Below are 23904 nucleotides of genomic sequence, written 5' to 3' on the forward strand. Positions count from 1 at the left end.
GGTCAGATGGAGCTGAAGACTCAGCTGTGATTAATAAGAGACCAGGACCATTGAAGACAGCCTTTGCTTTCCTGAGACAGCTGATACTGGTTAGCTGGATGAGAAATTAGCAGTGACTAAGAACACCACCAGCGCCGGAGGATCCTAAGTCTGGAAGTACTTGTATCCTATTGGGACCAAGGCTGCATCTCAAACTGGCTGCCAAACTGGGTAGTACAAAAACCAGGTGGTACTGGTTTTGAAGGCATGCAGGGGTCCTAAAGAACAGCTGAAGCTTGGCTCTGCGTGGCAGGGCTAGAGTCCCTCAAAAGGCCAGATGATGCCAATGAAGGTGCAGCCCAGGTACAACAGCAAGTCTAAAATTTTGAAGATGCCAGTACCATGGGGCAGCTACCAAGGACAGCAGGAGCTGTGGAGTGGAGCCAGCCTGAGGCCAGAAGACAGAGTGTGGAAGACAGGAGAGCAGGGAAGTGTAGCCTGAAGTCTCGGGTGGAGTTCAAGATCACTGAGTGAACCTCAGAGGAGCAACACTGAACTTTTTACACTGTTGGACTTTGATTTTGCTTTGATTTGTTTGTGATTGTCCACTTTTCTTCCCTCTTGCAGTTATGAAAGCACCTAGGGTTTTTGTTTTTGTTTTTTGTTTTGTTTTAACAAGAGGCTACTGTTAAGAAACAATTGTTTTAAAAAAAGATTCAAAGTTTTGGAGAGACTTTGGACTTTCAGAGAGATTTTGAATATTTTATAGAAATATGGATATTTTAGAGATTTAGGATATTTTAAAGAAACATTGGATATTTTAAAGTGACTAAACCTTTACAGTGAATGAATTTGTAAAGACTATGGGATTTTTAAAAGCTGGAATGTGGGGCTGGAGATACAGCTCAGAGGTTAAGAGCACTGACTGCTCTTCCAGAGGTCCTGAGTTCAATTCCCAGCAACCACATGGGACTCATACCCATCTATAATGAGATCTGGTGCCCTCTTCTGGTATGCATGCATAATGTAGACAGAAACCTGTATACATAGTAAATAAATAATCTTTAATAACAGCTGGAATGTTTTATATTGTAAAATTATTATTGACATGAAATCTTAGGTAAGAGCAAGAAAGGAAATGGTTATAGTATAATAGTGATGAGTCTGTGTGTCAAGTTGACAAAGGGCCAATTGTGCTAGCTAGTTTTATGTAAACTTAACATGTCCTCCTATACACAGCAGAGTAATCCACGAGCAAGCCTGTGGAGTTTTCTTAATTGATGATTGATGTTGGAAGACCCAGCTCACTAGGGGTGGTATTGCCCCTACACTAGTGGTCTTCTGAACTATTAGAAAACAGGCTTAGCAAAGCTCTGCATCAGTTCCTGCCTCCAGGTTCCTGCCTTGAGTGCCTGCCCTGACTTCCCTGGATGATGATGTACAAGCTGTAATAAACCCTTTCTTCCCTAAGTTGCTTTTGATCATGGTGTTTTATCACATCAATGGAAACCCTATCTAAGACAGGGTGGGGGAACAGTATGTCTAAATTGTTTTTATGTGTATAGATATTTTGTCTGGATGTATGTTTGTGTATTGTGTGCATATTGGGTGCCCCAGAGGCCAAAAGAGAAAAGTTAGATTACCTGAAACTGAAGTTACAGGTCATTTTGAGCCACCATGTGGGTCCTGGGAATCAAACTTATGTCCTCTGGAAGAGTAGCCAGTGCTCTTAACTCCTGAGTCATCTCAGCAGCCCCATGGTGAAATTTTTGAAGGAGCTATCTTTTCTAGTTTATAGTGTATATGGGTACCTTCTTGCCATATGCTCACAGGGTGGAGAGAAAGCTCCCTTCTCACGTCTCTTTTTATAAAGGCATTAATGCCACCCATGAGATCAATATCCTCATTGCCAAACACCTTCACTGCCACACTCTGAACAGTATCACACTGGGAATTAATAACTCAACTTACAAATTTGGGGAAGACAAAACAATGCACAGCTCTTATAGCTATTGTTTTGTCCTATAAAAATCTCTAAGTGTGTTTAACAATAATATGACTAATATTTGAAACTATAACTGTCCTTTGTAAACTCAGCTGGTTTTGTTCTCCTTTTCATTACTCTAACAAAACCTCAGTCTCCTTAACTCTTTTCCTGCTATACTTTTAAGTGTTCACTGAGCACTCAATACATGCCAGTTGCTAAGTTCTGGAGATACAATAGGGTCAGGGGGATTCCTGGCAGTGAATTTAATACTGCAATATGTCTAGTCTTAAATATTAAACTTGCCTCTTTAAACACCGAGCTGAAAAATGCCCCATAACTTTTACTTTATACTGTTATATAATTATGGCTATGTACTCTTTTAGAAACACAGAATTTCTTGTGCTGGTTTTCTCTCATTTGAGCTCATCCTCAATCCCATCATCTACATAGTAACTCCAGACTTGCTGCTGCTACAGTTTCATCATCTACATAGTAACTCCAGACTTGCTGCTGCTACAGTTTCATCATCTACATAGTAACTCCAGACTTGCTGCTGCTACAGTTTCATCATCTACATAGTAACTCCAGACTTGCTGCTGCTACAGTTTCATCATCTACATAGTAACTCCAGACTTGCTGCTGCTACAGTTTCATCATCTACATAGTAACTCCAGACTTGCTGCTGCTACAGTTTCATCATCTACATAGTAACTCCAGACTTGCTGCTGCTACAGTTTCACTTGCTGCTGCTACAGTTTTAGAGCCTTGCTGTTCCCCATAGAACCATGCCTTAAAGTAAAGGCTTGGTTGCTAGTGGTGGCACAATTACTATATAACTTTATTTTCTTAGGTATTTTTGTCATAGTAACAAAAAAGCTGACTACAGGAAATGCCCAACTAGCTTTAAAAAAAATTCTTGTCTTCTGAGTCAGTGCCTAATATTTGGGAATTAAATTCAACCACTGATTTTAAAAATTAGAATATAAAGTTAATTGTTTTTTAACATAATTTGTTTAATATGTGGGACTAAAAATATCTTTGACTTCCTTTCAAACATGTATTTGAAGCTTCCTGTAAAATCCATACCAACTTCTGTGTTTTAATTTTTAATTAGCATTTCTTGGTTACAAGACATTTATTACAGTTTCAAAAAGAAGCAATTAATTTCCAATGAATTTTTCAGAAACCCAAACACACGGGTACCTTTTAAAAACATGACAAACAAAAGATCAACTGTGTGCTCTACGTGTTCTCTGAACCATATCTAACAGAAGTTTTCTAAAAACCACAGACAAATAGGGAAAGTCAGGTGTGCAAACCATACTGAATACTTGTTTCAGTTGGGTGTTTTGGTCTGTATGTCAACTATAATACATAATAATAATTTTGACAATATAACAAAGGTAGACAAATATCCAAAAACAGTGTAAAAGAAATTTCAGACATTGGTATCTTTTAAATTTTTAGGTTAAAAATTCCCCATTCTTTGTATGAACTCATAGTTTACATTTATTTAGTGCTTACCAAGTGTCAAATATGATTGTAACTATTTCATTGATCCTCAAAACAACCCAATGTGTTATATATATTTAGCCTGATTTAGCAGTGAAAATGCAAGGAGAAATGAGGACTACTTCCACAGATAATATGCGGCAGAGCAGGCTTTATACTCAAGCAGCCTGGCCTCAGACCCTGCACTCTTTACAGAGTGTTGTTTCCATAGATAAACATCTATTTATTTATCTATTTATTTATTTATTGTACACATTCATGTGTGTATAAGAGGTGGGGTGAGAGAAAGAGATCATGTGTGTGCCACAACACATGTGTAGAGATCAGAAGAAAATTCAAGAGTGAGTCCACTCCTCCTAATGTAGACTCCACAAATCAAATTCAGGCCATCAGGCTTGTTCAGAAAGTTCTTTTGCCCAATGAGTCATCTCGCTAGCCCACATTTGGTCTTTTGACTGACAGGCATACAGATCCAATGATATTTATTCACATGGATACAGCTCACCAGAGATAGGGATGCTTATTGATTCATATACAGCGTAAGGATGTTATGTCAATATCATGAACAATAAGAAATAATTAAATAATAAAGACAATAACTACCTGTGTATTTAATTAAATTATACAGTAATCATTTGCATGACTAAATTGTTCTTATTAAGCCAGCAAGAATTATGTAACTTGTGTGTTCAACTCCCTTTGAAGGTGGAAACAGTTACATTTCCAGTAAGTGATCAGCAGTTGCCTGCTGGGGCAGTTGCCTCTGGTTTGCTGCAGCTGAAGGCAGAGCTAGATTGTGAACTCAGCCTGGCAGGCTCATAGTTGAATGCCCTGCAGAGATGGTCAAACTGCTTACACAACTGCACCTTTGTCCAGCCAGGTCCGTCTCTCAAGCTAGTGCAGGGTCCTCACAGTTTTCACCCTTTTGGCAGATTTTTGGAGTTCTTGTTTTCTTTTGGAGCCAGGGTTTCTCTGTTTAGCCCTGGCTGTCCCAGAACTCATTCTGTAAACCAGGCTGGCCTCAAACTCAGAGACTCACCTGCCTCTGCCTTCTGAATGCAGGGATTAAAGGTGTGCATCACCACGCCCGGTTCTCACCCTTCATCTTTTTAAAACTACAGCTGCAACTCTGTTCATTCTGCTGGCCACAGTATAAACTGGTGTTAGGCCTGGCGAGATGGATCAGCAGGTAAAGCTGTTTGCTGCCTGATGAGGTCAGTTCAATTGCACAAACACATAAATGAGTGAATATAAAAACAAACAAACAAAAATCCAAAAGTGGTCTCATGTAGTCATAGAGAACCAAGAACCTATTTAAAAATAAAGACTGTGGGCTGCCTGCAGACCCAGCTCAATGGTTCAGAGCATTGGCTGCGGCTGTTCAGTTCTCAGCACTCACATGACAGTTCACACCCACCTCTACCTGCAATTCCTGGGAACCTAATAATCTCTGCTGGTCTGTCAGGGCATCAGGCACACATGCGGCACGTGCACATATATGCAGGCAAACACTCATGCACATAGAATAAAAAAAATAAATCTTAAGAAGTAGAAAATGGTCTGCAATATATTAGAAGTAAAGACAAGAGGCTCATGACCATGGACTTTCAGAAAGATCTTGGGAACAAATACAAGAATCTGGCAGAATAGCTTGTCATGTTCTTGTACCAAGAAACTTATTTACAGATGCTAACCTAATTATGCTCAATTTAAGTTGATTAACAATTATTTATATTTAATTAATTTAATTAATATTTAATTATATTTATTATTGATGAGCACTAATAATCTACATTAATTATGAGCCATACTTACAAGTAAAACTATTTCACTATTCTGTAAGGCAAAGGTGAGTGAGATGCAGGCCACGCCACATACCTCCTCTGCTGTCCAGAAAGATGCCTGTGCTTGCTTGTACATTCTCCAGATATCAGGATACTGGATTGGAAAGATGACGAACCGTCGGGAACTCTTTCTTAGGAGTGGCTCTTCATTTGACCTCACCACATTTTCTTCTGTCTCCGAACACAATTGCTTAAAACAAAACAAAACAAAAAACAAAAAAACAAAGCACAAATGCTTTTATTCCACGGAAATTTCTCTGTGGCTCAAGCTTAAATAGACATCTTGGGGAAGCTGAGGCGGTATGGCTGGGGACGCGGCATGATGTATAGAATCCCTTCAGTTATCGGCATAGTAGGCAACTGTAGACAGATGGTTGCATGACTTTAGGGAGTTGCTTCATTTCCCTAAGCCTCGCTTTCTTCGGATATACTTACTGAATAAGATTGTTCTGATTATTAAAAATCCTCTAAGCTATACCAGGTGCATAGCATACTAAAATTATTGTGGTTACTGCTACTCTAAACATAATACAAGCTAAGTCAATGAATTATAACAATGGGAAAATGTCTAAGTCTGTGAACGAAATGTCCCTTCCACTCCACTCTGACTTAGAATGCTGATGTAAACAATCCATTGTTACCGGCTTCTAATTTTTCCTAATCTTAGCTGAAATACTATAATTCTTACCTGAAAACTCCTTACCAACAATGTATTTCCTTTATCTACCTTAACATTCCCATACACCACTGTTATTCTTATTTACATTTCAGATTATTCTTTATGGTAAAAAAATTGTTTTTAGTTGTATGGGCAAATTAGCATCCTTGCTCACAAGTTAGCAGTTGTCACACTCATATCAAAAGACTGCTACAAAAATGCTAACATTGCATTTTTCATGATTTCAAATGCTGTATTCTTTTTTTTTTTTTTTAGATTTATTTATTTATTATATGTAAGTATACTGTAGCTGTCCTCAGACTCTCCAGAAGAGGGAGTCAGATCTTGTTACGGATGGTTGTGAGCCACCATGTGGTTGCTGGGATTTGAACTCCTGACCTTCGGAAGAGCAGTCGGGTGCTCTTACCCACTGAGCCATCTCACCAGCCCCTGCTGTATTCTTTTAAAATTATTTTGTTACCATTGATTACAGAGATGATTCTGAATGGCTTTTGAAAGGTTGTTCTTATGTTTCTGGAATTATTATAGTAAATTTTTGGTCCATCAGTACCTCTTTATTACTCCCAGAAATAAACTTTAGAGAATGGCAGTAGAGTAAGTCTTAGCTAGACATGCTGGAACATGACTGTAATACCAACTCTCAGGAGTTGGTTGAACCAGGAAGATTAAGTTGAGCCAGTCTGAAGAGAGGGGGAGGAGAAACAGAGACAGACATTCAAATATAACATTAGCTGGACCTGAGCCCAAATGAAAAAGGTTGAGGTCTAGAGTAAACAGGTGTGTGTGTGTGTGTGTGTGTGTGTGTGTGTGTGTGTACTGGTCAATGACATTAATTCATGAAGGATTAAAAAAAGTGACATTAGGAAGTATTACTAAATATTTTGTTATATAAAGAGGGTTAACTAACATAAACCTTTGAACTGGGTCAGAGTCGACATATTTCATAATGTATATGTTAATACAATTTGAAGAGGTACAGGTAAGGCTCTTCAGGGTACACCTGGTAGACCTGTGGTAAGAAACCATATTTTAGAACAGTGGTTCTCAACCTTCCTAACACTGTGACTCTTTAATGCAGTTTCTCATGATATGGTGACCCCCAACCATAAAATTACTTTCATCGTTACTTCATAACTTTAATTTTGCTACTGTTATGAATTATAATGTAAATATCTGTGTTTTATGATAGTCTTAGGCAACCCCTGTGAAAGGGTTGTTCAACCCTTCAAGGGATCATGAATCTCACATAGTGGACTGATTAGTAGCAAGATGATTAAGAGAACTTCTAATGTCAGGTATTAATCCAGTATTCAGGAGGTGGAAGCTAGTGGATCTGAGTTTGAAGCTAGCATGATCCACAGAGAGAGTTCCAGGCCAGCCAGGGATCACAGACAAACTTTGTCTTGAAAAAAGAAAAAGGTAATATACAAAGAAATTGTTGGCTAGGTCAGACATAAATCTTTACCATTTATATATATGAATTCAAAACAAATTTGTCAAGTCTCACAATTCTATTGAACAATTTTATAAATAACATTATAAATAGAAACAATATTATTCTATTAGACAAAAGTGGATTTATCATTTGGTGTTATAATTATGATTTTATTTGAAAAATGGGCTTAGATATTAGTGCCCATGGAAAGTGCCTTGAATGTAAATATAAATTTTGCCATAGTTATTTTCCTATAGCCACTCTGAAACTTTGCTACTCAAAAATATTTCACTATCAACATTTTATGAAAAAAGACAAATTAACCTTTGGATTCTAAAACATTACTTCTTGGCTAAATTTTACCTGAAGTTAGCTTGGGTATGTCAATTTTGCATACTAAATGGGAATTAAGAAATTAATTTTTAAAAACTTTGGAGTAGTCCATCTAACTCCAACAAGTAACATTATTGGATATCTATTTTATGATCACTTGTAGAAATGATACAGATCAGGCTGGAGAGATGGCTTAGCAGTTAAGAGCACTGACTGCTGTTCCAGAGGTCCTGAGTTTAATTCCCAGCATCCACATGGTGGCTCACAACCATCTGTAATGAGATCTGATGCCCTCTTCTGGTGTGTGTCTGAAACAGCTACAGTGTATTCATATAAATAAATAAAAAAGAAAGAAAAAAAAGAAATGAGGCAGATCTGAAAAGAACAAGAAAGAAAAAAAATTAAATTAGTATGTTTTCCATTTCTTGCCCAGTGAGATATGTGCACCCACCCAAACACACACACATTCTCCTCCCAATATATACATACATACTTACTGCATATACATATACACAAAATATATATGCATTATGTATACATGTATATGCATATTTGTATACATACAAATATATATACATATATACAAAAACACAATGTTTTTAAAAATAAACAATCAGTTCTTGCTAAAAATGTTCAACCTCTGCAACTGCAAGATTTTTACAAGAAATAACAGCAACATAGAATATCCTCAATATGTGGAAAACAGCTGAATATTCAAATAAAATGAATATTTTATCACTTTTCACACTCTAATTAGTTTAACAAAACTTGAATCAACTGATCCTACTAAGCCCAAGCACCACTAACTCGAAGCTGTTAATACAAAGAATCTATTGTTGAAAGCTTCCTAAGCCTAAGTTACTCCATAATGTCTGAAAGTAGCTTGTTTAGGCTGTGCCCAGAGAGATCCCACTTTACAGGAAGCTTTTGACTCAGTCTTATGGATGGAGGAAGGCAGTGCTCTTAGGTGGACAAGCAAACATCACTGTCTGTCTAGCACTACCCATGTCTAACAGTGACAAATGATTTATTCCTGGAAGAAATCAGGTGAACTGAGGCTGTAATGGTAACTGAGAGTACTAAGATCTCATTAGGAAACGAAGGCTCAGAACTTATCAGACAGAACAGATTAAAGGAGTATAAATCTCTCACATGAACTTCATAAAGTCATGATGGTAATGGCTCCATACTCTCCTATCATCTGATACTTGGTGTACATGCCGTGTGTTTCTGTGTGTGTGTGTGTGTGTGCGTGCGCTCTCACAAGTGTGTTAAGGACTGACAAGCAGAGATCTCTTGGTTGTCTCTGGGGCTTGAGTTCAGCTTAGTCCCTTCTGTTGACATGGCCTACTTGACTGGCCTCCACCCATCTTGAACTCTTTCAGTCATTTTAACTTATATTAATTCTGTAAACTACATATATAGAGAAATGTTTGCTTACATTATGTGATATGAGAGTTAATACTAATAACTAAGATCTAAACAAAATGTACCTTTTCTTCAGCCAGATGGCCAAAGAAGGCGGGGTTATCTGGCAAACTGCTGTTAATGAAACTGCTGTACCTTGTAAATTTATTATCATTCAATAAACTCTGACATTGTAAACAGACACAAACATGTTTATCTGTGTTTCTGCCATAGCGCACTTACAACAATCTATAAAGTGAAACGTCAATAAAAATAACAAATTCAGCCAGGCAGTGGTGGCACACGCCTTTAATCTCAGCATTTGGGAGGCAGAGACAGGCAGATTTCTGAGTTCAAGGCCAGCCAGAGTGAGTTCCAGGACAGCCAGGGCTATATAGAGAAACCCTGTCTCGAAAAACCAAAACAAACAAACAAATAAAAAACCAAACAAACAAAAAACCCAAATTCAGGTTTAATGTTTCTAGTAGGCAGCTGAAGATATAACATTGTGGCACATGAGTGATGGTAACCCTATTAAAATTGCCGAGGAACTGGATTATCTAGAGAGAACCTATGGGGAATAGAAAGACAACTGAACATAGCCTTGGAGGATGTTAAAGAATGCCAACCTTTAGAGCTTGAGATGTAGCTCACTTGGAAGAGTGCTTGCTCAAGAGTACCTGTCTGCCACGCACCAACCCAGTGTCCTATCCCCGGTGCCACATAAACTAGGCCCAGAAGATCGATAGAGAATTTCTACATCATCTTCAGCTACACAGTAACTCTGAAGGGTAGCCTGGGATGTGTGAGGTCCAGACTAGAAAAGAAAAGAGGGATGGAAGGAAGGAAAGAAAGACAGGCAGACAGACAGACAAGGGAGTAAGGAAGAGAAAGCTAATGTATAAAGAGCAGATAGTAGAGAAGACAACCCTTGACTGGAAAGGATGTACGGAAAAAAAAAAAACAGCAACAAAAAACAAAAACAAAAGCAGGAGTAATCTTATTTAGCTAAAGCCTCAATGAGAGAAATCTATAAAAGATCCAGACTCTGATATCAATCAGTCTAAGAGGGTAGGAAATTAATTTTGTGGGCAAAAAATTTCAAAGATGTGGTAGCATACAGAAGCTCATATTGTAACTCTCTTTGATCTCATTTTCCAACTGCTGGCATTCATTGTGGGATTAATTATAAAATGATTCCTATGGATAGAGAATCAGGAAGTTTCTGAATGGGAATTAACATGAATAAAGGTGGCAACTGGAAGACAGATATTCTATACAGGAAGAATTAGAAAAAGAAACAAGATTTTGCTAATATATACTGTATGAATTTCAGAAATGGAAATGAGTACACTAGAGCACTAAGATGTGAAAACTGGAATAAAAAACACCTGGGCTTTTCTAGTGGGCCTTATTATTTTTTTATTGAGAATTGAGACCTTGAGAAAAAAATTTTTTTTCTTGTAGAATTAGTATGGGAAGTAACAACAAATCACTAAATTAATGAAAGATACACTTGCCAATGGTAAACAAAACTGGATGGCAGGGAAGACTGAAAGGAGAGAGACAACTAAGTTGTAGCTGCACCAAGGTGAGGTGATGAGAACCTGAGATAAAGCTGGGGAGTAGGTAATCCTGAGCAAGACTCCACCATCTTTTCCAAACTTGTGCATTTAGTTTTGTCTTAGTTTCTGGTCATCTGAGACAAAACCTAGCTTATGATTCCCCAGTAAGCACCTGAAGTGGTTTAACCTAGACTGCCATTCTCCATGCCTCCAATGTGGTTGTCTATTGTGTCTCTTTCACTTATGTGCATGCAGCTGCAACTATGTATGTGTGTGTGTGTGTGTGTGTGTGTGTGTGTGTGTGTGTACCATTTCATTCCTGTATCAATCAACAAATCTGAAAAAGCTGGTGGAACACTGTACTAGAAGCAACAACTTGGAAAGTTGAACCTAGTTCTAGTAATGAGTCTTAGGAACGCCATTCTGGCTTAAGTGTTCGAATATCGGAAAAAAATCTACATGTTAGGAGACTAATAAACCTCATTTATTTCCCTTTAAGATGGCCCTTAAATCAACTGTGCTAAGATCACCTGAAGTGCCTGTTACAAAGGCAGGTTGTAGGCTTGGTAATTTAGTTTTTATTAATCACTCCACATGCTTCTGATACAAATAGCCCGCACTGCCCTATCATATCCAAAATAAAAATAAAAAACTAAAAAACAAAGTGCTTACGATATCCCGAATCTCAAAAACTCTTGGATTCGTTAAAAAAAAAAAAAAAAAAAAAAGTACTCACTAAAATTTATTCTAGGTCTAAACCTTTGCTCTGTCTTTATGAATTAAAAGTAATTTTTTTTTTTAAAAGTTAACTTTCAGGTGTTAAGCCAGAATGATTCCTGGTGTCATTGGCAAACCAGAGAAGTCTAAATATTGCCGGAAAGGAGAAATTGGTGCTGAGTATCTTTGTTTCAAGGGGAAAATTAAGGGATAGACATAATTTATTATTAAACGATTACAGAATAAAAATCAACTTAGAACCTCCATCTTTGTCTAGAAATGCCAGTATAAGCATGAATATATGTGGGCTCAAACTTTTATGGCCCCTTCCAACTTGCCACAGTATTAACTTCAAGACACCACAAAGAGAAACAGGCTCACATACCAAAAAAAAAAAAAAAAAAAAAAAAAAAAGTATTACTTGTATTCCAGATGGTTTAGAATATTTGTCTCCAAAATGTGGAGTTGGAATTACACAGTAACAACTTACATTACTATAAAGCCGTATAATTTTTGTTTGCTCTTATTACATACTTCTTTCTGCTAGCACGGGTTAATTTTAGATTTATTAAACACTTTGCATAAAGCACTTCATTCTTTGTGAAGGAAGAAACACTTCCACTACTGAAATGAAGAGACACCCCGAAGATTCAGTTAGAAGTTCGGTGTGAGGAAAACTGGTCTCCCAGTCTTTTATTCGTTGTAAGGGTTTCTCGTCCTCCCTTCACCTGTCATCTCCTCCCCTCATCCACCTGCATCAGTTTCCACACGAGTTCCTCAACTGCATCTGATGGTTCACCTCTCTTGCGTAGATCCGTCACAGCCCTTTTTCACCCGCCAGGGCTCCCGACAAGAAAAGAAAGACTGGAGAGCAGAGGTTGGAGAACAAGGGGACACGGAGACTTCCTCAGCCGGGACCTGAGTGTTCCTGCTCCGCCCTGAGCAGAGCAGCACAGCGTCCATGCTCGCCCTTCCCGACTCCCCAACACTAGCCTGAGGTGAGGGCGCTTCCTTTCGGCCTGCACAGTGTTTCTGACGGCGACGAATAAAATACTACTCTACAGCGGACCTGCGACTGACTCGCAGCAACCTAAAGTCCGGGCGTGACCCAGGGGTGGAGGATGAAGCGACTGCGACATTTACCTCACCCTTCTCCGGCCTGGCCGCTTCCGGCCTTTCCGGGTCGCCCATCGCGCAGACTCCACCAGAGCCACCCGAGCTGAGGAACTGAGCGCGGCCGACCAAATCCTAGTAGGATCAGATCGTCCTGTGCGAACCTCCTCCTGCTCCGGGCACGCCTTGCCGCGCCGGTCCTGGGTTCTAGCCGGCCCATTGAGGGGCCTTCTCTGCGGTGGCTCCGCCCAGGCACGCTACTCTCGGCGCCTGAAAGATCCGCCTTTCCTGCCGGCCCCGCCCCACTGCCTAGAGATCCGCCTACCTCAGCCGGCTCCACCCAGCGTCTCAGAGATCCGCCTACCTCAGCCGGCCCCGGCCCGCCCCGCCAGAGATCCGCCTACCTCAGCTGGCCCCGCCCCTCGCCGCCGAACTCTGCTTCCTCGGCTGGCCCGCTTCTCTTCACTGAGCAGGGTCCCCACTCCGGCGACGGCTGCGTAAGTTCAGTCCGCAGTACCAGAGCACTTCAAGCCTGTTCTTTAGCGTCGCATGACCCCGCCCACTCTTGCTCCCCCAGCTTCCGCGCTGTTGCCCAGCCTGTCATCTGCTCTGAATTCTAGAGCGTCTACTGGAATTTGCAGTCTGCCTACTTGTGCCAGACTACCTGGTACACGAGGTGACTGGCACGCCGGGACATTCCCTAGCCCTCGTGGTGCCCCAGCGACACGGTAGGTTGCACCCAGTCAGTCCAAGAGACTGCCAGAGTGGCTGTAGAGCTGCCCACTGGATGGGATGTGGAAAGCAGGGTGGGAGGTCGACACTGTTAAAAACTCCAAGGAGAAAGGAACTCTTGTATTTCAGCAACCAAAAGGAGAAACTGGAGGGGGAAAGTGTGTGCGTGAATGGAGCTTGAGAATGAGTAGGAAAAATAGCTAAATCCTGGGAAATACCTTGAAGTCTTTGTGATTGTTTAACTGAGTAATATTTATTGAACTTTCACAACCTGATAGGTTCTATTCTGCTAAGCCCTTTATGTGAATTAATCTTTGAGATATTTCCCTGTAGTCGATACTGCAATTTTCATGTTCCAGATTAAACTGAACCCGAAGATAAATAGCCAAGATTAAGCAACCAAAATACGGTAGACTCCAATATCCTTGCTACGGATACTTTTCAAAGCAAAGGTTAAAGTTGTAAAGAGATTCAACACTTTTGTATTGCAAGGGCCAAAGACAGTGAATAATGATGGTGGCAATACTCTTGGTTGAATTGCTTCTATGTTTTCAGCATATGGTACATATATGGTAGTACGACAGAAAAATATAATGAGCGGGATGGGACTGTAGCTCATTAGGTGATGATGTACAAGGCCTTGGGTTCAATCCCCAGCACTACCCCTTCTTGTATACAAACACAAATAAGATATACAAATTAAATAATAATATGGTGAAAGAAGAGTTGAGTATGGTATTGAACACCTCTGATCCCAGCATCTTGGATAGGAGCAGGAGGATCGTGAAACCAAGGTCGTCTTGGGCTAGATGGGAAGATCCAGTCTCAAAGCCAAAAACCAAAAACGTGAAAAAGAAGTAAGAGATTTTCAGTAGATTCTGGAAAGAGCCTTGTTATGACTTCAACATCTGGCAACTGCTTGGTGGTTAGCCTCTAAAATAGAAAGCAGGATAGAAATTTTGCTTTAAGCTCTAAAGCTTAATTAACCTGAAGCGAGTTATCTTTCTTGGAGCAATATGATCAAATGCTGAGTAAAAACTTTTTATATATTATAAAGTTTTCTGGGAGGAAAGTCATTCTCACAAAAGATAACTTACCAAAGATTGCATAGCAAATAAACTACAAACAAGGATTCATTCATTCAAAGTCATCAAAACAATACATCTCAAAGCATTTTTTAAGAGTAATTCTGCATGAAGGCACGGAAGAGCATTTAGATGCAGATAAGGCGACCTGCTTAATAGTCCCTGAAATGTGTTATTTTGGAAGGAAATGAATGCTTAGCGTGGCACAGAATTCCAGTCTGCTTCCTCAAGTAAGTAATATGAGGAATCCCAAGTAACCCTCCCTTCTCAGAGCACAGACATGGAGATGCATTCCTTCAGTGCTTTCCTGATGCTCCATTTGTATTGATTTCTTACAACTTTCACAGCTCTGTTCAATTAGGTCTCTTCAGCTTGCTGAAGAGTTCCACGTGGTCTTCTCACAGGGCAGACAGTATCTCCCAACCCTCCACTCAGCTGAGTGTGGATACTGGACAGCACTTTCCCTCTAGTACCTGGAAGAACCTGTTTGGACCTACACTAAAGCAAGGAGACGACTTTAAAAATGTTTTTAAAGTATATGAATATTATATCTCTGTGTGTGTAGGTAACTATGGAGTTCAGAAAAGGGTACTGAATGCCTTGGAGCTGGAGATACAGGGTACTTGGAAACTTGTATCTTCTGCAAAAGCAGCTAATCACCCCAAATTTGAAGCAGTGGGGACCTCTGTCCTTGGTGCTGATGTTACTCACAGTAGTCCAAGAGACCAAGATAAATCAACTTTTTATTTTCCATCACTTCTCAGCCCCTGAGAGACTGAAGTACAAAAGTAACCAAAGACTAAGCTATAAGCAGTGGTCATAAACAAATGCCATTTTGATTTCAGAAGCAGACAAGACAGAAATCACTCCTCTTGCTTAGCTTCACTGAGAGTTGGCTTTCCTAGTATCGTGGCTTCTCTTCTACCCTGACCTTGATTCTTTAGCCCATTCAGAAAGACCTCCAGTGGAGAGGAGGGTTACATATTTGGAAGTGTAGAGATTAGAGCCAATTTGAATAGGCTGTGTGCAGAAGAGTGCAAGCATCACATAAGGCAATGGGAATACAAGAAAGAATGAGTTAATAGTTTTAAACATCATCTTCCTAGGGTGGGAGAGATGGCTCAGCTGTTAAGAGCACCAACTGCTCTTTCTAGGTTCAATTCCCAGCTCCCACTTGGAGGCTAACAACCTTCTGTAACTTAGTTCCAAGGGACCTAACACACTCTTCTGTGCTCCATGGGCACTGCATACATGCAGTACAGACATACATATAACATACGTACATACATACATACATACATACATACATACAGGCAAAACACCAATATAGATAGAATAAGTCTATTAAAAAGTGGGGGGCATCTGTGTAAATGCCTTCACCAGTGAGCAGCTGTGAAGGATATTAAATCAGTAAATGAGTGATATTAACTACAGGTTTAAAAACATACAGGTAGCTAGGGAATCAACAAAGCCTTTGGCAATGGATTCTTAGTAGGCAGAAGAGTTCCGTTCTAAACTGGACAGCTGATTGTGCTTCAGTCTAGAAGTGTGGCTCAGCCTTGTATTTGCTGTTGTAGCTGTGACATTGTCAAAGCCATATTGAATAAAGCACTTAGCTCAAATGAATCAGCAGTCAATAATACAGACTGTCTGCTTTAGTTTCAAGAACTGTATGAAGAACATTTTCCCACAGAAATATTTTAGGCACTGGCACATCCAGGATAACCACCAGACAAAGGAAGTGAACATAGTCCTAAGTTAACGTTGGTCATCACAATTCATTAATTCAAAAATGTTAGGTGACCAAGATTGTGGCTTGAGTTTGCTCCCTGGAACTCACATAAGGCAGGAGAACCAAATCCACAAAATTGTCTTTGAACTTCTTCATCTGTGTATTTCAGATTAAAGACCTTTTAGGACACAGCTTTGGGTATACTGGGTCTTAAACTCAGCGTTTCACACATTCTAAATCATGTATTTATGTTCTACACTACTGCCTTCTTTCAGAGTATATGGAATGTTTTAGTCAAGCTATTATACTGAAGCAGATGTTAGCCTTTGAACTCAAACACACTAATGTTCAAATAATTTAGACCAGTCTAGTGTTACAAAATGTTTCTCATAACCAGCGCCTGTGCCACATTTCTGAACGTTCATTGCCTTCCTGGCCCTAAGTTTGCTACTTCTACTTACATGGGGCAGGAATCTGGTGCTCACACTCCACACCTATACATTTACTCTGGCACTTGCTCAGTGCCTTATTTTTATTTACTCACTACCCCAATCCGTTTCTTGATAGGTGAAGATATGTTTTCCTGAGGGCAGAATTTTTCTAATAAAATATGGCAAAATGTGTTGATTCCCTAAATTAATATGGTAGTATATAGTCACTAAGCCTTCCATTTCTGTAGGCTATGATTCCAAGAGACAAATGAAAAAACAGCTGGCTACCTAGGCGCATGAGACACTTTAGGCTAATGTGTGACTATACATAAAGTGTGCCTGTCTAACTATTAGCATTCAGACTGGGCACACGAATGTGCTTCACTATTCGGATTTGTAGGGAGCAGGGGATACATGCCAAGGAGCAAATGGAGAAGCCACAAGACAATTTGTACTTGGCTCTCCTACCTGTGGGTTCTGAAGATCAAATTCAGATCATCCAGCAAGGCAGTCAGTGTTTTTACCCATCGAGCCATCTTTTTGAGTTTGCAGTCCTTTTAATTTTATGAGAACTTAGAACAAATTCATTTCATTGTATACTTTTCATTTTAATACTGAGATTTAAATGGATATATCATGACTAAGAGCATGTCTGCATCGTCAAAATTCCTGAGACCACTGGAAAAATACTCAAGGAGAAGCTTTTAAATCTTTAGCAAGCTTATGAGTCACTACTTTTTCAAAGTGGCAAAATCAGAGCATCAGGATGGTCTAAGGCACCAGACTGAATATAATGAAGCTAGAACCTTACTGGCACATGTCATCAGTCTCTAACTGACTTGCACCACCATACCTTCAACAAAATAAATACTGCAGTCCAATGTTAGGAATGCAAGCTCCATAGTGTCTGTGATAGAACAGATCAGTTTAGCATTTAACGGGTAGATAACCTTCATTAAATCAGTTCCCCGAGGACAGCAAGGAGACATATTCGTGTTTTTAAATAAAATCATATTGTAAATACATTTGTGTGGTAACAATTTGTGTGTAAATAAATTTAATAGTATTTTAAGTTTTATCTGTATATTCATACCCATTTTAGTTGATGTAAACACTACCCACACAGTCCATTAAAGGCATATTCATCTAGCCCTGATCAAGTGAGAGCCACAAATGATCAACAGTTTCACTCTTTTCACGGATTCGAAGTTGAGAAGGCCTGGCTTTAAGTAAATTTTCAGTGGACTTATATTCATGTGTTAAATGGAATGCTCTTTGGGCTGAGTTTCAGAGTTCACCAAGATGCTGCTCTATTATAAAGACTGCTGGCTTCCACCATTTAGTGTTATCAGAAAACTGACCAGGGAAGATTAAAATTTTAGCTTGAGTCTTACAGTTGTTACATTTATTAAAGCAAACCTATCTTTACAGCAGATATGTTGTCTGGGAACAAGTATTAAGTAGTAAAAGAATTCCTTTTGAAACATCCTCTCCAGCCTGTGGCAGTAAGCCAGAGCCACTCCAGAGCATCTTGAACCACACTTTTGGAGATGCAGGAAGTAGCCAAACTTCAAAAAAAAAAAAAAAAAAAAAAAAAACACCTTACTATGCTCTTACTATTACTAAAAGCATTTTAACCAATATGGAAGACCTCAGATATCTTGCACTTTAAATACTGCATTATTTAAATATTTTCTTTCTTTTAATAACTATTAAAAATAAACTTACAATTAGGGTCTAAGTGTCCTCATCATATTTAACAGTTATCAAGCCTGTCAAGTGCACACGAGGGTTATGTTTGTTTTATTCCTTTTAGACACATTGATGTTTGTTGGCCCTTATTCAGTATATTTAGACATATAAACCATTGTATCACTTTGGCTAATTTACATATATCTATTTCAGCATGGTGGTGTATACTTTTTATATCTTAAGTGTCAACAGGGGCTGAGAATGCCATGTGATTCAGTTTTTTAAAGGAAGTTACATAATAAAAGCACAGTCCCTTTAAACATGAAAACTATCAAAGGCCAGGAGTCCTAAACAGGCACTGAAAAGACAGGTATCGTTAATTGTTTTTGAATATTTAAGTAACTAATTTAAATCCTAGTAGGGACTTTTAATTCCTTGTTATCTGACTGAATAAAACTCTCAGTCCACAAATGTAAGGGTATTGGTCCCAGACCACAGAGCATCTTTAAAAATAGATAGATAGATAGATAGATAGATAGATAGATAGATAGATAGATAGATAGATAGATAGATAGATAGATAGATGGATGGATGCCTGTCATGGAGTTGACTCAAAACTTCTGTGCTGACTAATCACACTTCTACTTGTAAAACGAAAAGGCCTGGCTGAGTGCCATTTAGGATTCTCTGCTAACTGTAAAATGTGGACTGATTTTCTTAACTTTCTTATAGTTCACATGTATATAAACTTAAAAAAAAAGTATGAATATAACCATGTCAGTGCATTGCCCCTAGCTTAAAAAATGTACAACTATATAAATAAAAACTGTTTCTTCAATGTTACTTGACATTTCTTCTGTAATTTATTTAAAAAAGTAAAATGTAACAAGATACTTAAAAAAAAAGGCTAGATACAAAAGTAGTTAAGCTGCTCAAGAACATTTAAAATTCTCCAAAATTTAAAATTTTCAGTATTCATGATCTTATAAAACATTTTACAGTTATCAGAAAGTGCCCAGGCTGAGTACACATAACCTTAGTACAGACATCTGGTTAGCACTCAAGTGCAGTGTGACCTATCCACCTGCACTGAAAGAGGGGTACAAAGAAAAAAGGTGACTGTGGCAAGGTACTGTGCGTCGGCCCATTTTATGTACAGAAAAGTGCCTCTCTCAAATGAACACATTACATGCAAACTATTAGTGTATTTAGTATCCTAGAGCTCAATGTAGCTGAAATAACCCACACTAAAAGTGAGGTTTTTATAGGTAAAAGTGGTTTTGTCTCTAAAATCCGAATGTCAAGAACTTTTTACAAGTTCCATATACATGATACACAATTGCAGCCAACCACAAATAACACCATAAAAAAGCTAAAATGAAAACACAGAACATACTTAATTTTTTATTTTGAAATTCCCTATTCCCTCTATACAAGAACCTTTGCTGAAACACTTTCCACAAAGGCAGCAGTGAATTTTCAGAACATTTTACATTTTTCCCCCTCAGCAAAAAAGATAAATCACAGTGTAAATTATGTTGTTCTGCTGTCATCTTTGGCTGGGGTTAGACCTAGAAGTTGGCGACTAGCAAACCATCATAGAGAAAAGGTGCCAGTGCTTCTCAGGCCTTTAAGCTACAAACTCAGCAAGGAATGTTTGCATTTAATCTCTTTAAGGTACCACCGGGGGTGGGGTGGGGTGGGGGTTATGACAGCATTAACTTCCATAAACTTTTATAGACAAATGGGAAAAAAAATCTACAAAATTAGCTAGTAATATTACACAGCAATACACACTTTTTATACTCTACACAAAACCAAAATTCTTGGTCTTAATGGCGAGTAGTAATTTTTGTTTGAGAATCTGTTTAGAGGAATAGAGTGGGACATAAAGTCGAGAAATACAAGTATTTGCAGTAGGAAGATGTTGGTCATCTGGTGGTCTTATTGTGATCGAGGGCATAGGCTGAAAACCTTCTTCACTGGCTGGCAATGATGGGCTAGATGTCCAGAAGTAAACCTAAACAAGGATATATAATTACAATGTTGGTTTTAATAGGTTAATAGTCACCTTGAATTCCAGCAACATAAACAACCCCACTGTGTAAAACCCAATTTAAAAACTAAAGCCTCACTAACACAACTGCCTAAATATAAGCTAAGGACAACAACAGGCATGTTAATATGGATGGGGAGAAAGCCCAGGAGGCTTCAACCATAAACACATTACTATCAACAATTAAGGAATTTGGGGAGCAGGAGAAATAGACTTTCCTAGAAAGCACTCTGTTGGTTATCGAATACCAAATGGTCAGCCTTTAAAACATACATCCATCCAAATAACATTATACAAACTGAGCAAGCTTTACTTATGTGTTTAGAAACATGAGCACACAGAGGCACACAGAGCAAGACGGAGACAGAGACACAGAGAAACAGACCCTGAATTTGAAAAAGAGCAAGGGAGGCTTTGGAGAGAGAAAGAGAAGAAATGATGTAATTATAATCTCAAAACAACTAACAAAATCTCCCTTAGTTTCAAAATTATTTTCTTATACTAAAAGACCAATATCAATTATAATGCAATAAACTACATTTAAGAAAAAATGTCAGGATTAAGGGAGAAAAAAGGGTGTCACATTATGGGTTTTTTGTTGTAACTGTCTTGAGGCCCGAGTTTTCTCATCTGAGACAGGAAGCTATTGTGTCAAGCTATCACTAAGAGCCTTTACTATAGCTAAGATCTCTGAGTAACTTACTGGGAAAAAAGAGAAATTCTTTTTTAACCAACAACCCCAGGCTAGTTAAAAAGCCATTTTATATTTTATCTACTAGCAAAGTAATAAGATGCTAATTATGATACACAGTAATTTTATAACAATAACTGAATATTGGGAAATATCTACAATGGACGAAATTTCATACAATGACATATGGAATGCTAGCAAAAATTTATTTTGGACAACACATAGTGCCAATGATACCCAGTAAGTGTCTAATGTTACTCTATTTATTACAAAATATTAAAAAAAATGCTTCTTTACGGAAATACGTACTTTATAAATATAAAATACTCTGAAAGATCTATCCTTCTATACATTCACATACCAATCTTCTAGGACAGAGTTTAATCTATGGTATTTACTTTGTACAACTAAGCACTGAAATAAATCTAATAACTTTACGGAGTAACTCAGAAACTTAAGTAATTGGGGTTATTTTCTAAGACATAATTGTGTAAGAAACATCATCTTAGAACAGTACAGAGGAAAAAGAAGGAACAAACCCTCCCCAAAAGAACCAGGAACATAGCCGGACTCATCCACTCAGTTAACAGGGAAGAAAAGGCTTACTGGAAACAGATTCCAGACTGAGATGGAGCTAGAGACTGGGTCAGCAGGGAATGGATGCTTCTCCAAAAGCTCTGGGTTTCATTCCCAGGACCCAAACAATGACTCAGAACTCGAACTCTAGGCCCAGGTGATCTGACACCCTCTTCTGGCCTCTGAAGACACCACACACATATGGTACACAGACAGACATGCAGATAAAATACATACAGGAGAAATGGAAGAGAGGAGGGAAGGAGTGGGATGAATGATCAACCAAAGTGGCAGACTTCACAGAACCTTTATCCGTAAACTGTTCTCCAAGAGAGACCCACCATCCCATCCCCGAAAACAAACACACACCCAAAAAACAAACAAAACCAAACAACAAAGCATAGCAGACCCCTTGCATTTCACTCTACAAGTTTTGTGAGACTTCTCACTCACCAGGTCCTGCCGTTCTGTCATGCTCATTTTCTCTACTATTGACCAGAACCACCGTTTGAACTGGAGGAGCTTCTCAGCATTTTCTCCTGAGAATATAAATTCAATGTGTTGTTTTAGATGTTGTTTCTTTTGAATACTAGTAAGCTTATATAAACAGAGATACATTGAACTTTAAAATTTAAGACATCTAATTCCTAACAAGAAACTAAAGCTTTTTGTGTAACTACAAACCTGTACAATTAATTGGGTCATCCTGACTCTGGATGAGTAAGAGAGAGTGACCTGTCACCACCAAGGTTGATGTCAGCCTCATCTGTAAACCCTCTTCTTCTGCTGTGACTTTAAGCCACAGTGCTCCTCAAACCACTGAGCTATAAGCCACATGAAACCTTTTAGAAGATGGAAGAAAAGGACACCAAAGAGTCTACATTTCTACTGGGGGGTGGTGGTGGCAAGGGCAGCGCACACCTTTAATCCCAGCACTTGGGAGGCAGAGGCAGGCGGATGTCTGAGTTCGAGGCAAGCCTGGTCTACAGAGTGAGTTCCAGGACAACCAACGCTACACAGAGAAACCCTGTCTCAAAAAAAACCAAGAGTGTACATTTCTAAAGTTTTCAAATTATGTAGATGCTGCTCATCTGCTATCTTTACATATGATGTTTGTTTTCCCTTCAATAGACTTTGTTTTAAAATGAAACAAAGCCCATTACATAACAACCTATAAATTATCAACCACAAAAGGTTAACACAAAAGTAAAGAAATATCAGTTTAGAACTTTCTGCAATTTGAGTTTGTCATGATGGCACAGCTTTAATCCCAGCACTCAGAGCAGAGGCAGTTGGGATCTCTGAGGGTTCAAGACCAGCCAATTCTCCATAGACCCTATTTCAAAAAAACCTAAATCTATTCATAATCAACTTCCTATAGCTTTAAATTCAACACTTACTTTGAATGTCTAAAAAATAAAAAAACTTCAGGGCAAATCACATACTGAGACAAAGCTTATTTGCAATTTTTTTTTTTTTTGCTTCTAGAATGTGACCTTTGTCTTTACAATAGAGTGACCCAGTCACAATTCTACAAAGCAAACATTATGTGATTAAATTCTTTGACTGTCAGAGGCACAGGAAACATTTATTATTTTTATTACTTTATCATATAAACATCATTTTCCTACCACAAACAATTTTACTGTGTTCTAAATTAGAGTCATCTTTGTGTTTGGGTGTGAGTATACACACACATATTTTTTTCAACAGGCTCTTCAAGTATCTGAAACAGACCTCAAACTTCAGATCCTCCTGCTTTGGCCTCCCATAAGGGACAAAATTAGAATAACCTAATTCTAAGCTACCAAAACCTTTAAAAGTAGTAGTATGAATAAACGAGCAAACCCGATTGTTTCCAGAGCTTGGGAAACAGGCTCTCAGATCCAGACCCTCAGAAGGGCTATGAGCAAGCTCTCAGGCTTTGCAGTGCTCCTACCTGACTCATCATTGAAAGAAGTGAAACTGATCAGCATCTGCACATTGACTTCACCACAGCCGTTCACCAAGAGCCGGAAGTCCTCAGCTGTTAAGTCTTCTAAGGAATTTTTTGGAAGCACGTCTAGTAGACCCTTTCTCATTGCCTAGAGAATTTAAATTTTCTCTTTTATTATGAGCAATGCTCTAGTTTCCAAGGCATCAGTTACACTACTACCACTCAGTGACTAATTTCAGAAGCATTCTCTAACATTAGTTCCTAAATTGAGGAGAAAAAGAGCAGGGCTGTATTGTGACTTCCCTCTTAACAACGTCAAGAGAGAAAGAGGGAAAAGCTGAGCACAGCAAACAGGCTGCAGTTCAGAAGTTACTTAGTGTTCTTACATCCCAGTAGAAAAGG

The 23904-nt window shown here is 38.8% G+C and overlaps 2 protein-coding genes and 1 long non-coding RNA gene across 14 annotated transcripts in view; 1 reads left to right on the plus strand and 2 right to left on the minus strand.

Annotated features, from left to right (window-relative positions):
• Window positions 1-12877, minus strand: part of Rrm2b (ribonucleotide reductase M2 B (TP53 inducible)) — a 37168-nt gene extending 24291 nt beyond the window's left edge. The window contains exons 1-2 of one of the 4 annotated variants that reach the window (NM_199476.1): window positions 12602-12813; window positions 5357-5512 (exon numbers count right to left, since the gene is read on the minus strand). In NM_199476.1, the coding sequence (NP_955770.1) occupies window positions 5357-5512; window positions 12602-12649 (204 nt within the window). In that variant the 5' untranslated portion in view covers window positions 12650-12813. Of the gene's footprint in view, window positions 1-5356; window positions 5513-12210 lie in introns of all 4 variants that reach the window. The other 3 variants (NM_001357023.1, NM_001357022.1, XM_011245361.3) reach the window with 3 other exon arrangements.
• Window positions 12878-12915: 38 nt separating this feature from the next.
• The window catches only part of Gm49085, a 51643-nt gene continuing 40654 nt past the window's right edge, over window positions 12916-23904 (plus strand). The window contains exon 1 of the long non-coding RNA XR_003951596.1: window positions 12916-13299. This is a non-coding gene — a long non-coding RNA (predicted gene, 49085). The remainder of the gene's footprint in view (window positions 13300-23904) is intronic.
• The window catches only part of Ubr5 (ubiquitin protein ligase E3 component n-recognin 5), a 111535-nt gene continuing 106716 nt past the window's right edge, over window positions 19086-23904 (minus strand). For 7 of the 9 annotated variants that reach the window (XR_001781565.2, XR_383833.4, XM_006520180.4 and 4 more), the window contains 3 exons: window positions 23506-23650; window positions 22020-22105; window positions 19088-20263 (listed from right to left, as the gene is read on the minus strand). Coding sequence is in view for 7 of the 9 variants with exons in the window: in XM_006520180.4 (XP_006520243.1) it covers window positions 20051-20263; window positions 22020-22105; window positions 23506-23650 (444 nt within the window). In the remaining 2 variants the exon portion in view is untranslated. Of the gene's footprint in view, window positions 20264-22019; window positions 22106-23505; window positions 23651-23904 lie in introns of all 9 variants that reach the window. The other 2 variants (NM_001112721.2, NM_001081359.3) reach the window with 1 other exon arrangement.

This window comes from Mus musculus, chromosome 15, assembly GCF_000001635.26.
Source record: "Mus musculus strain C57BL/6J chromosome 15, GRCm38.p6 C57BL/6J".
In the NCBI taxonomy this organism is placed as follows: Eukaryota; Metazoa; Chordata; class Mammalia; order Rodentia; family Muridae; genus Mus; species Mus musculus.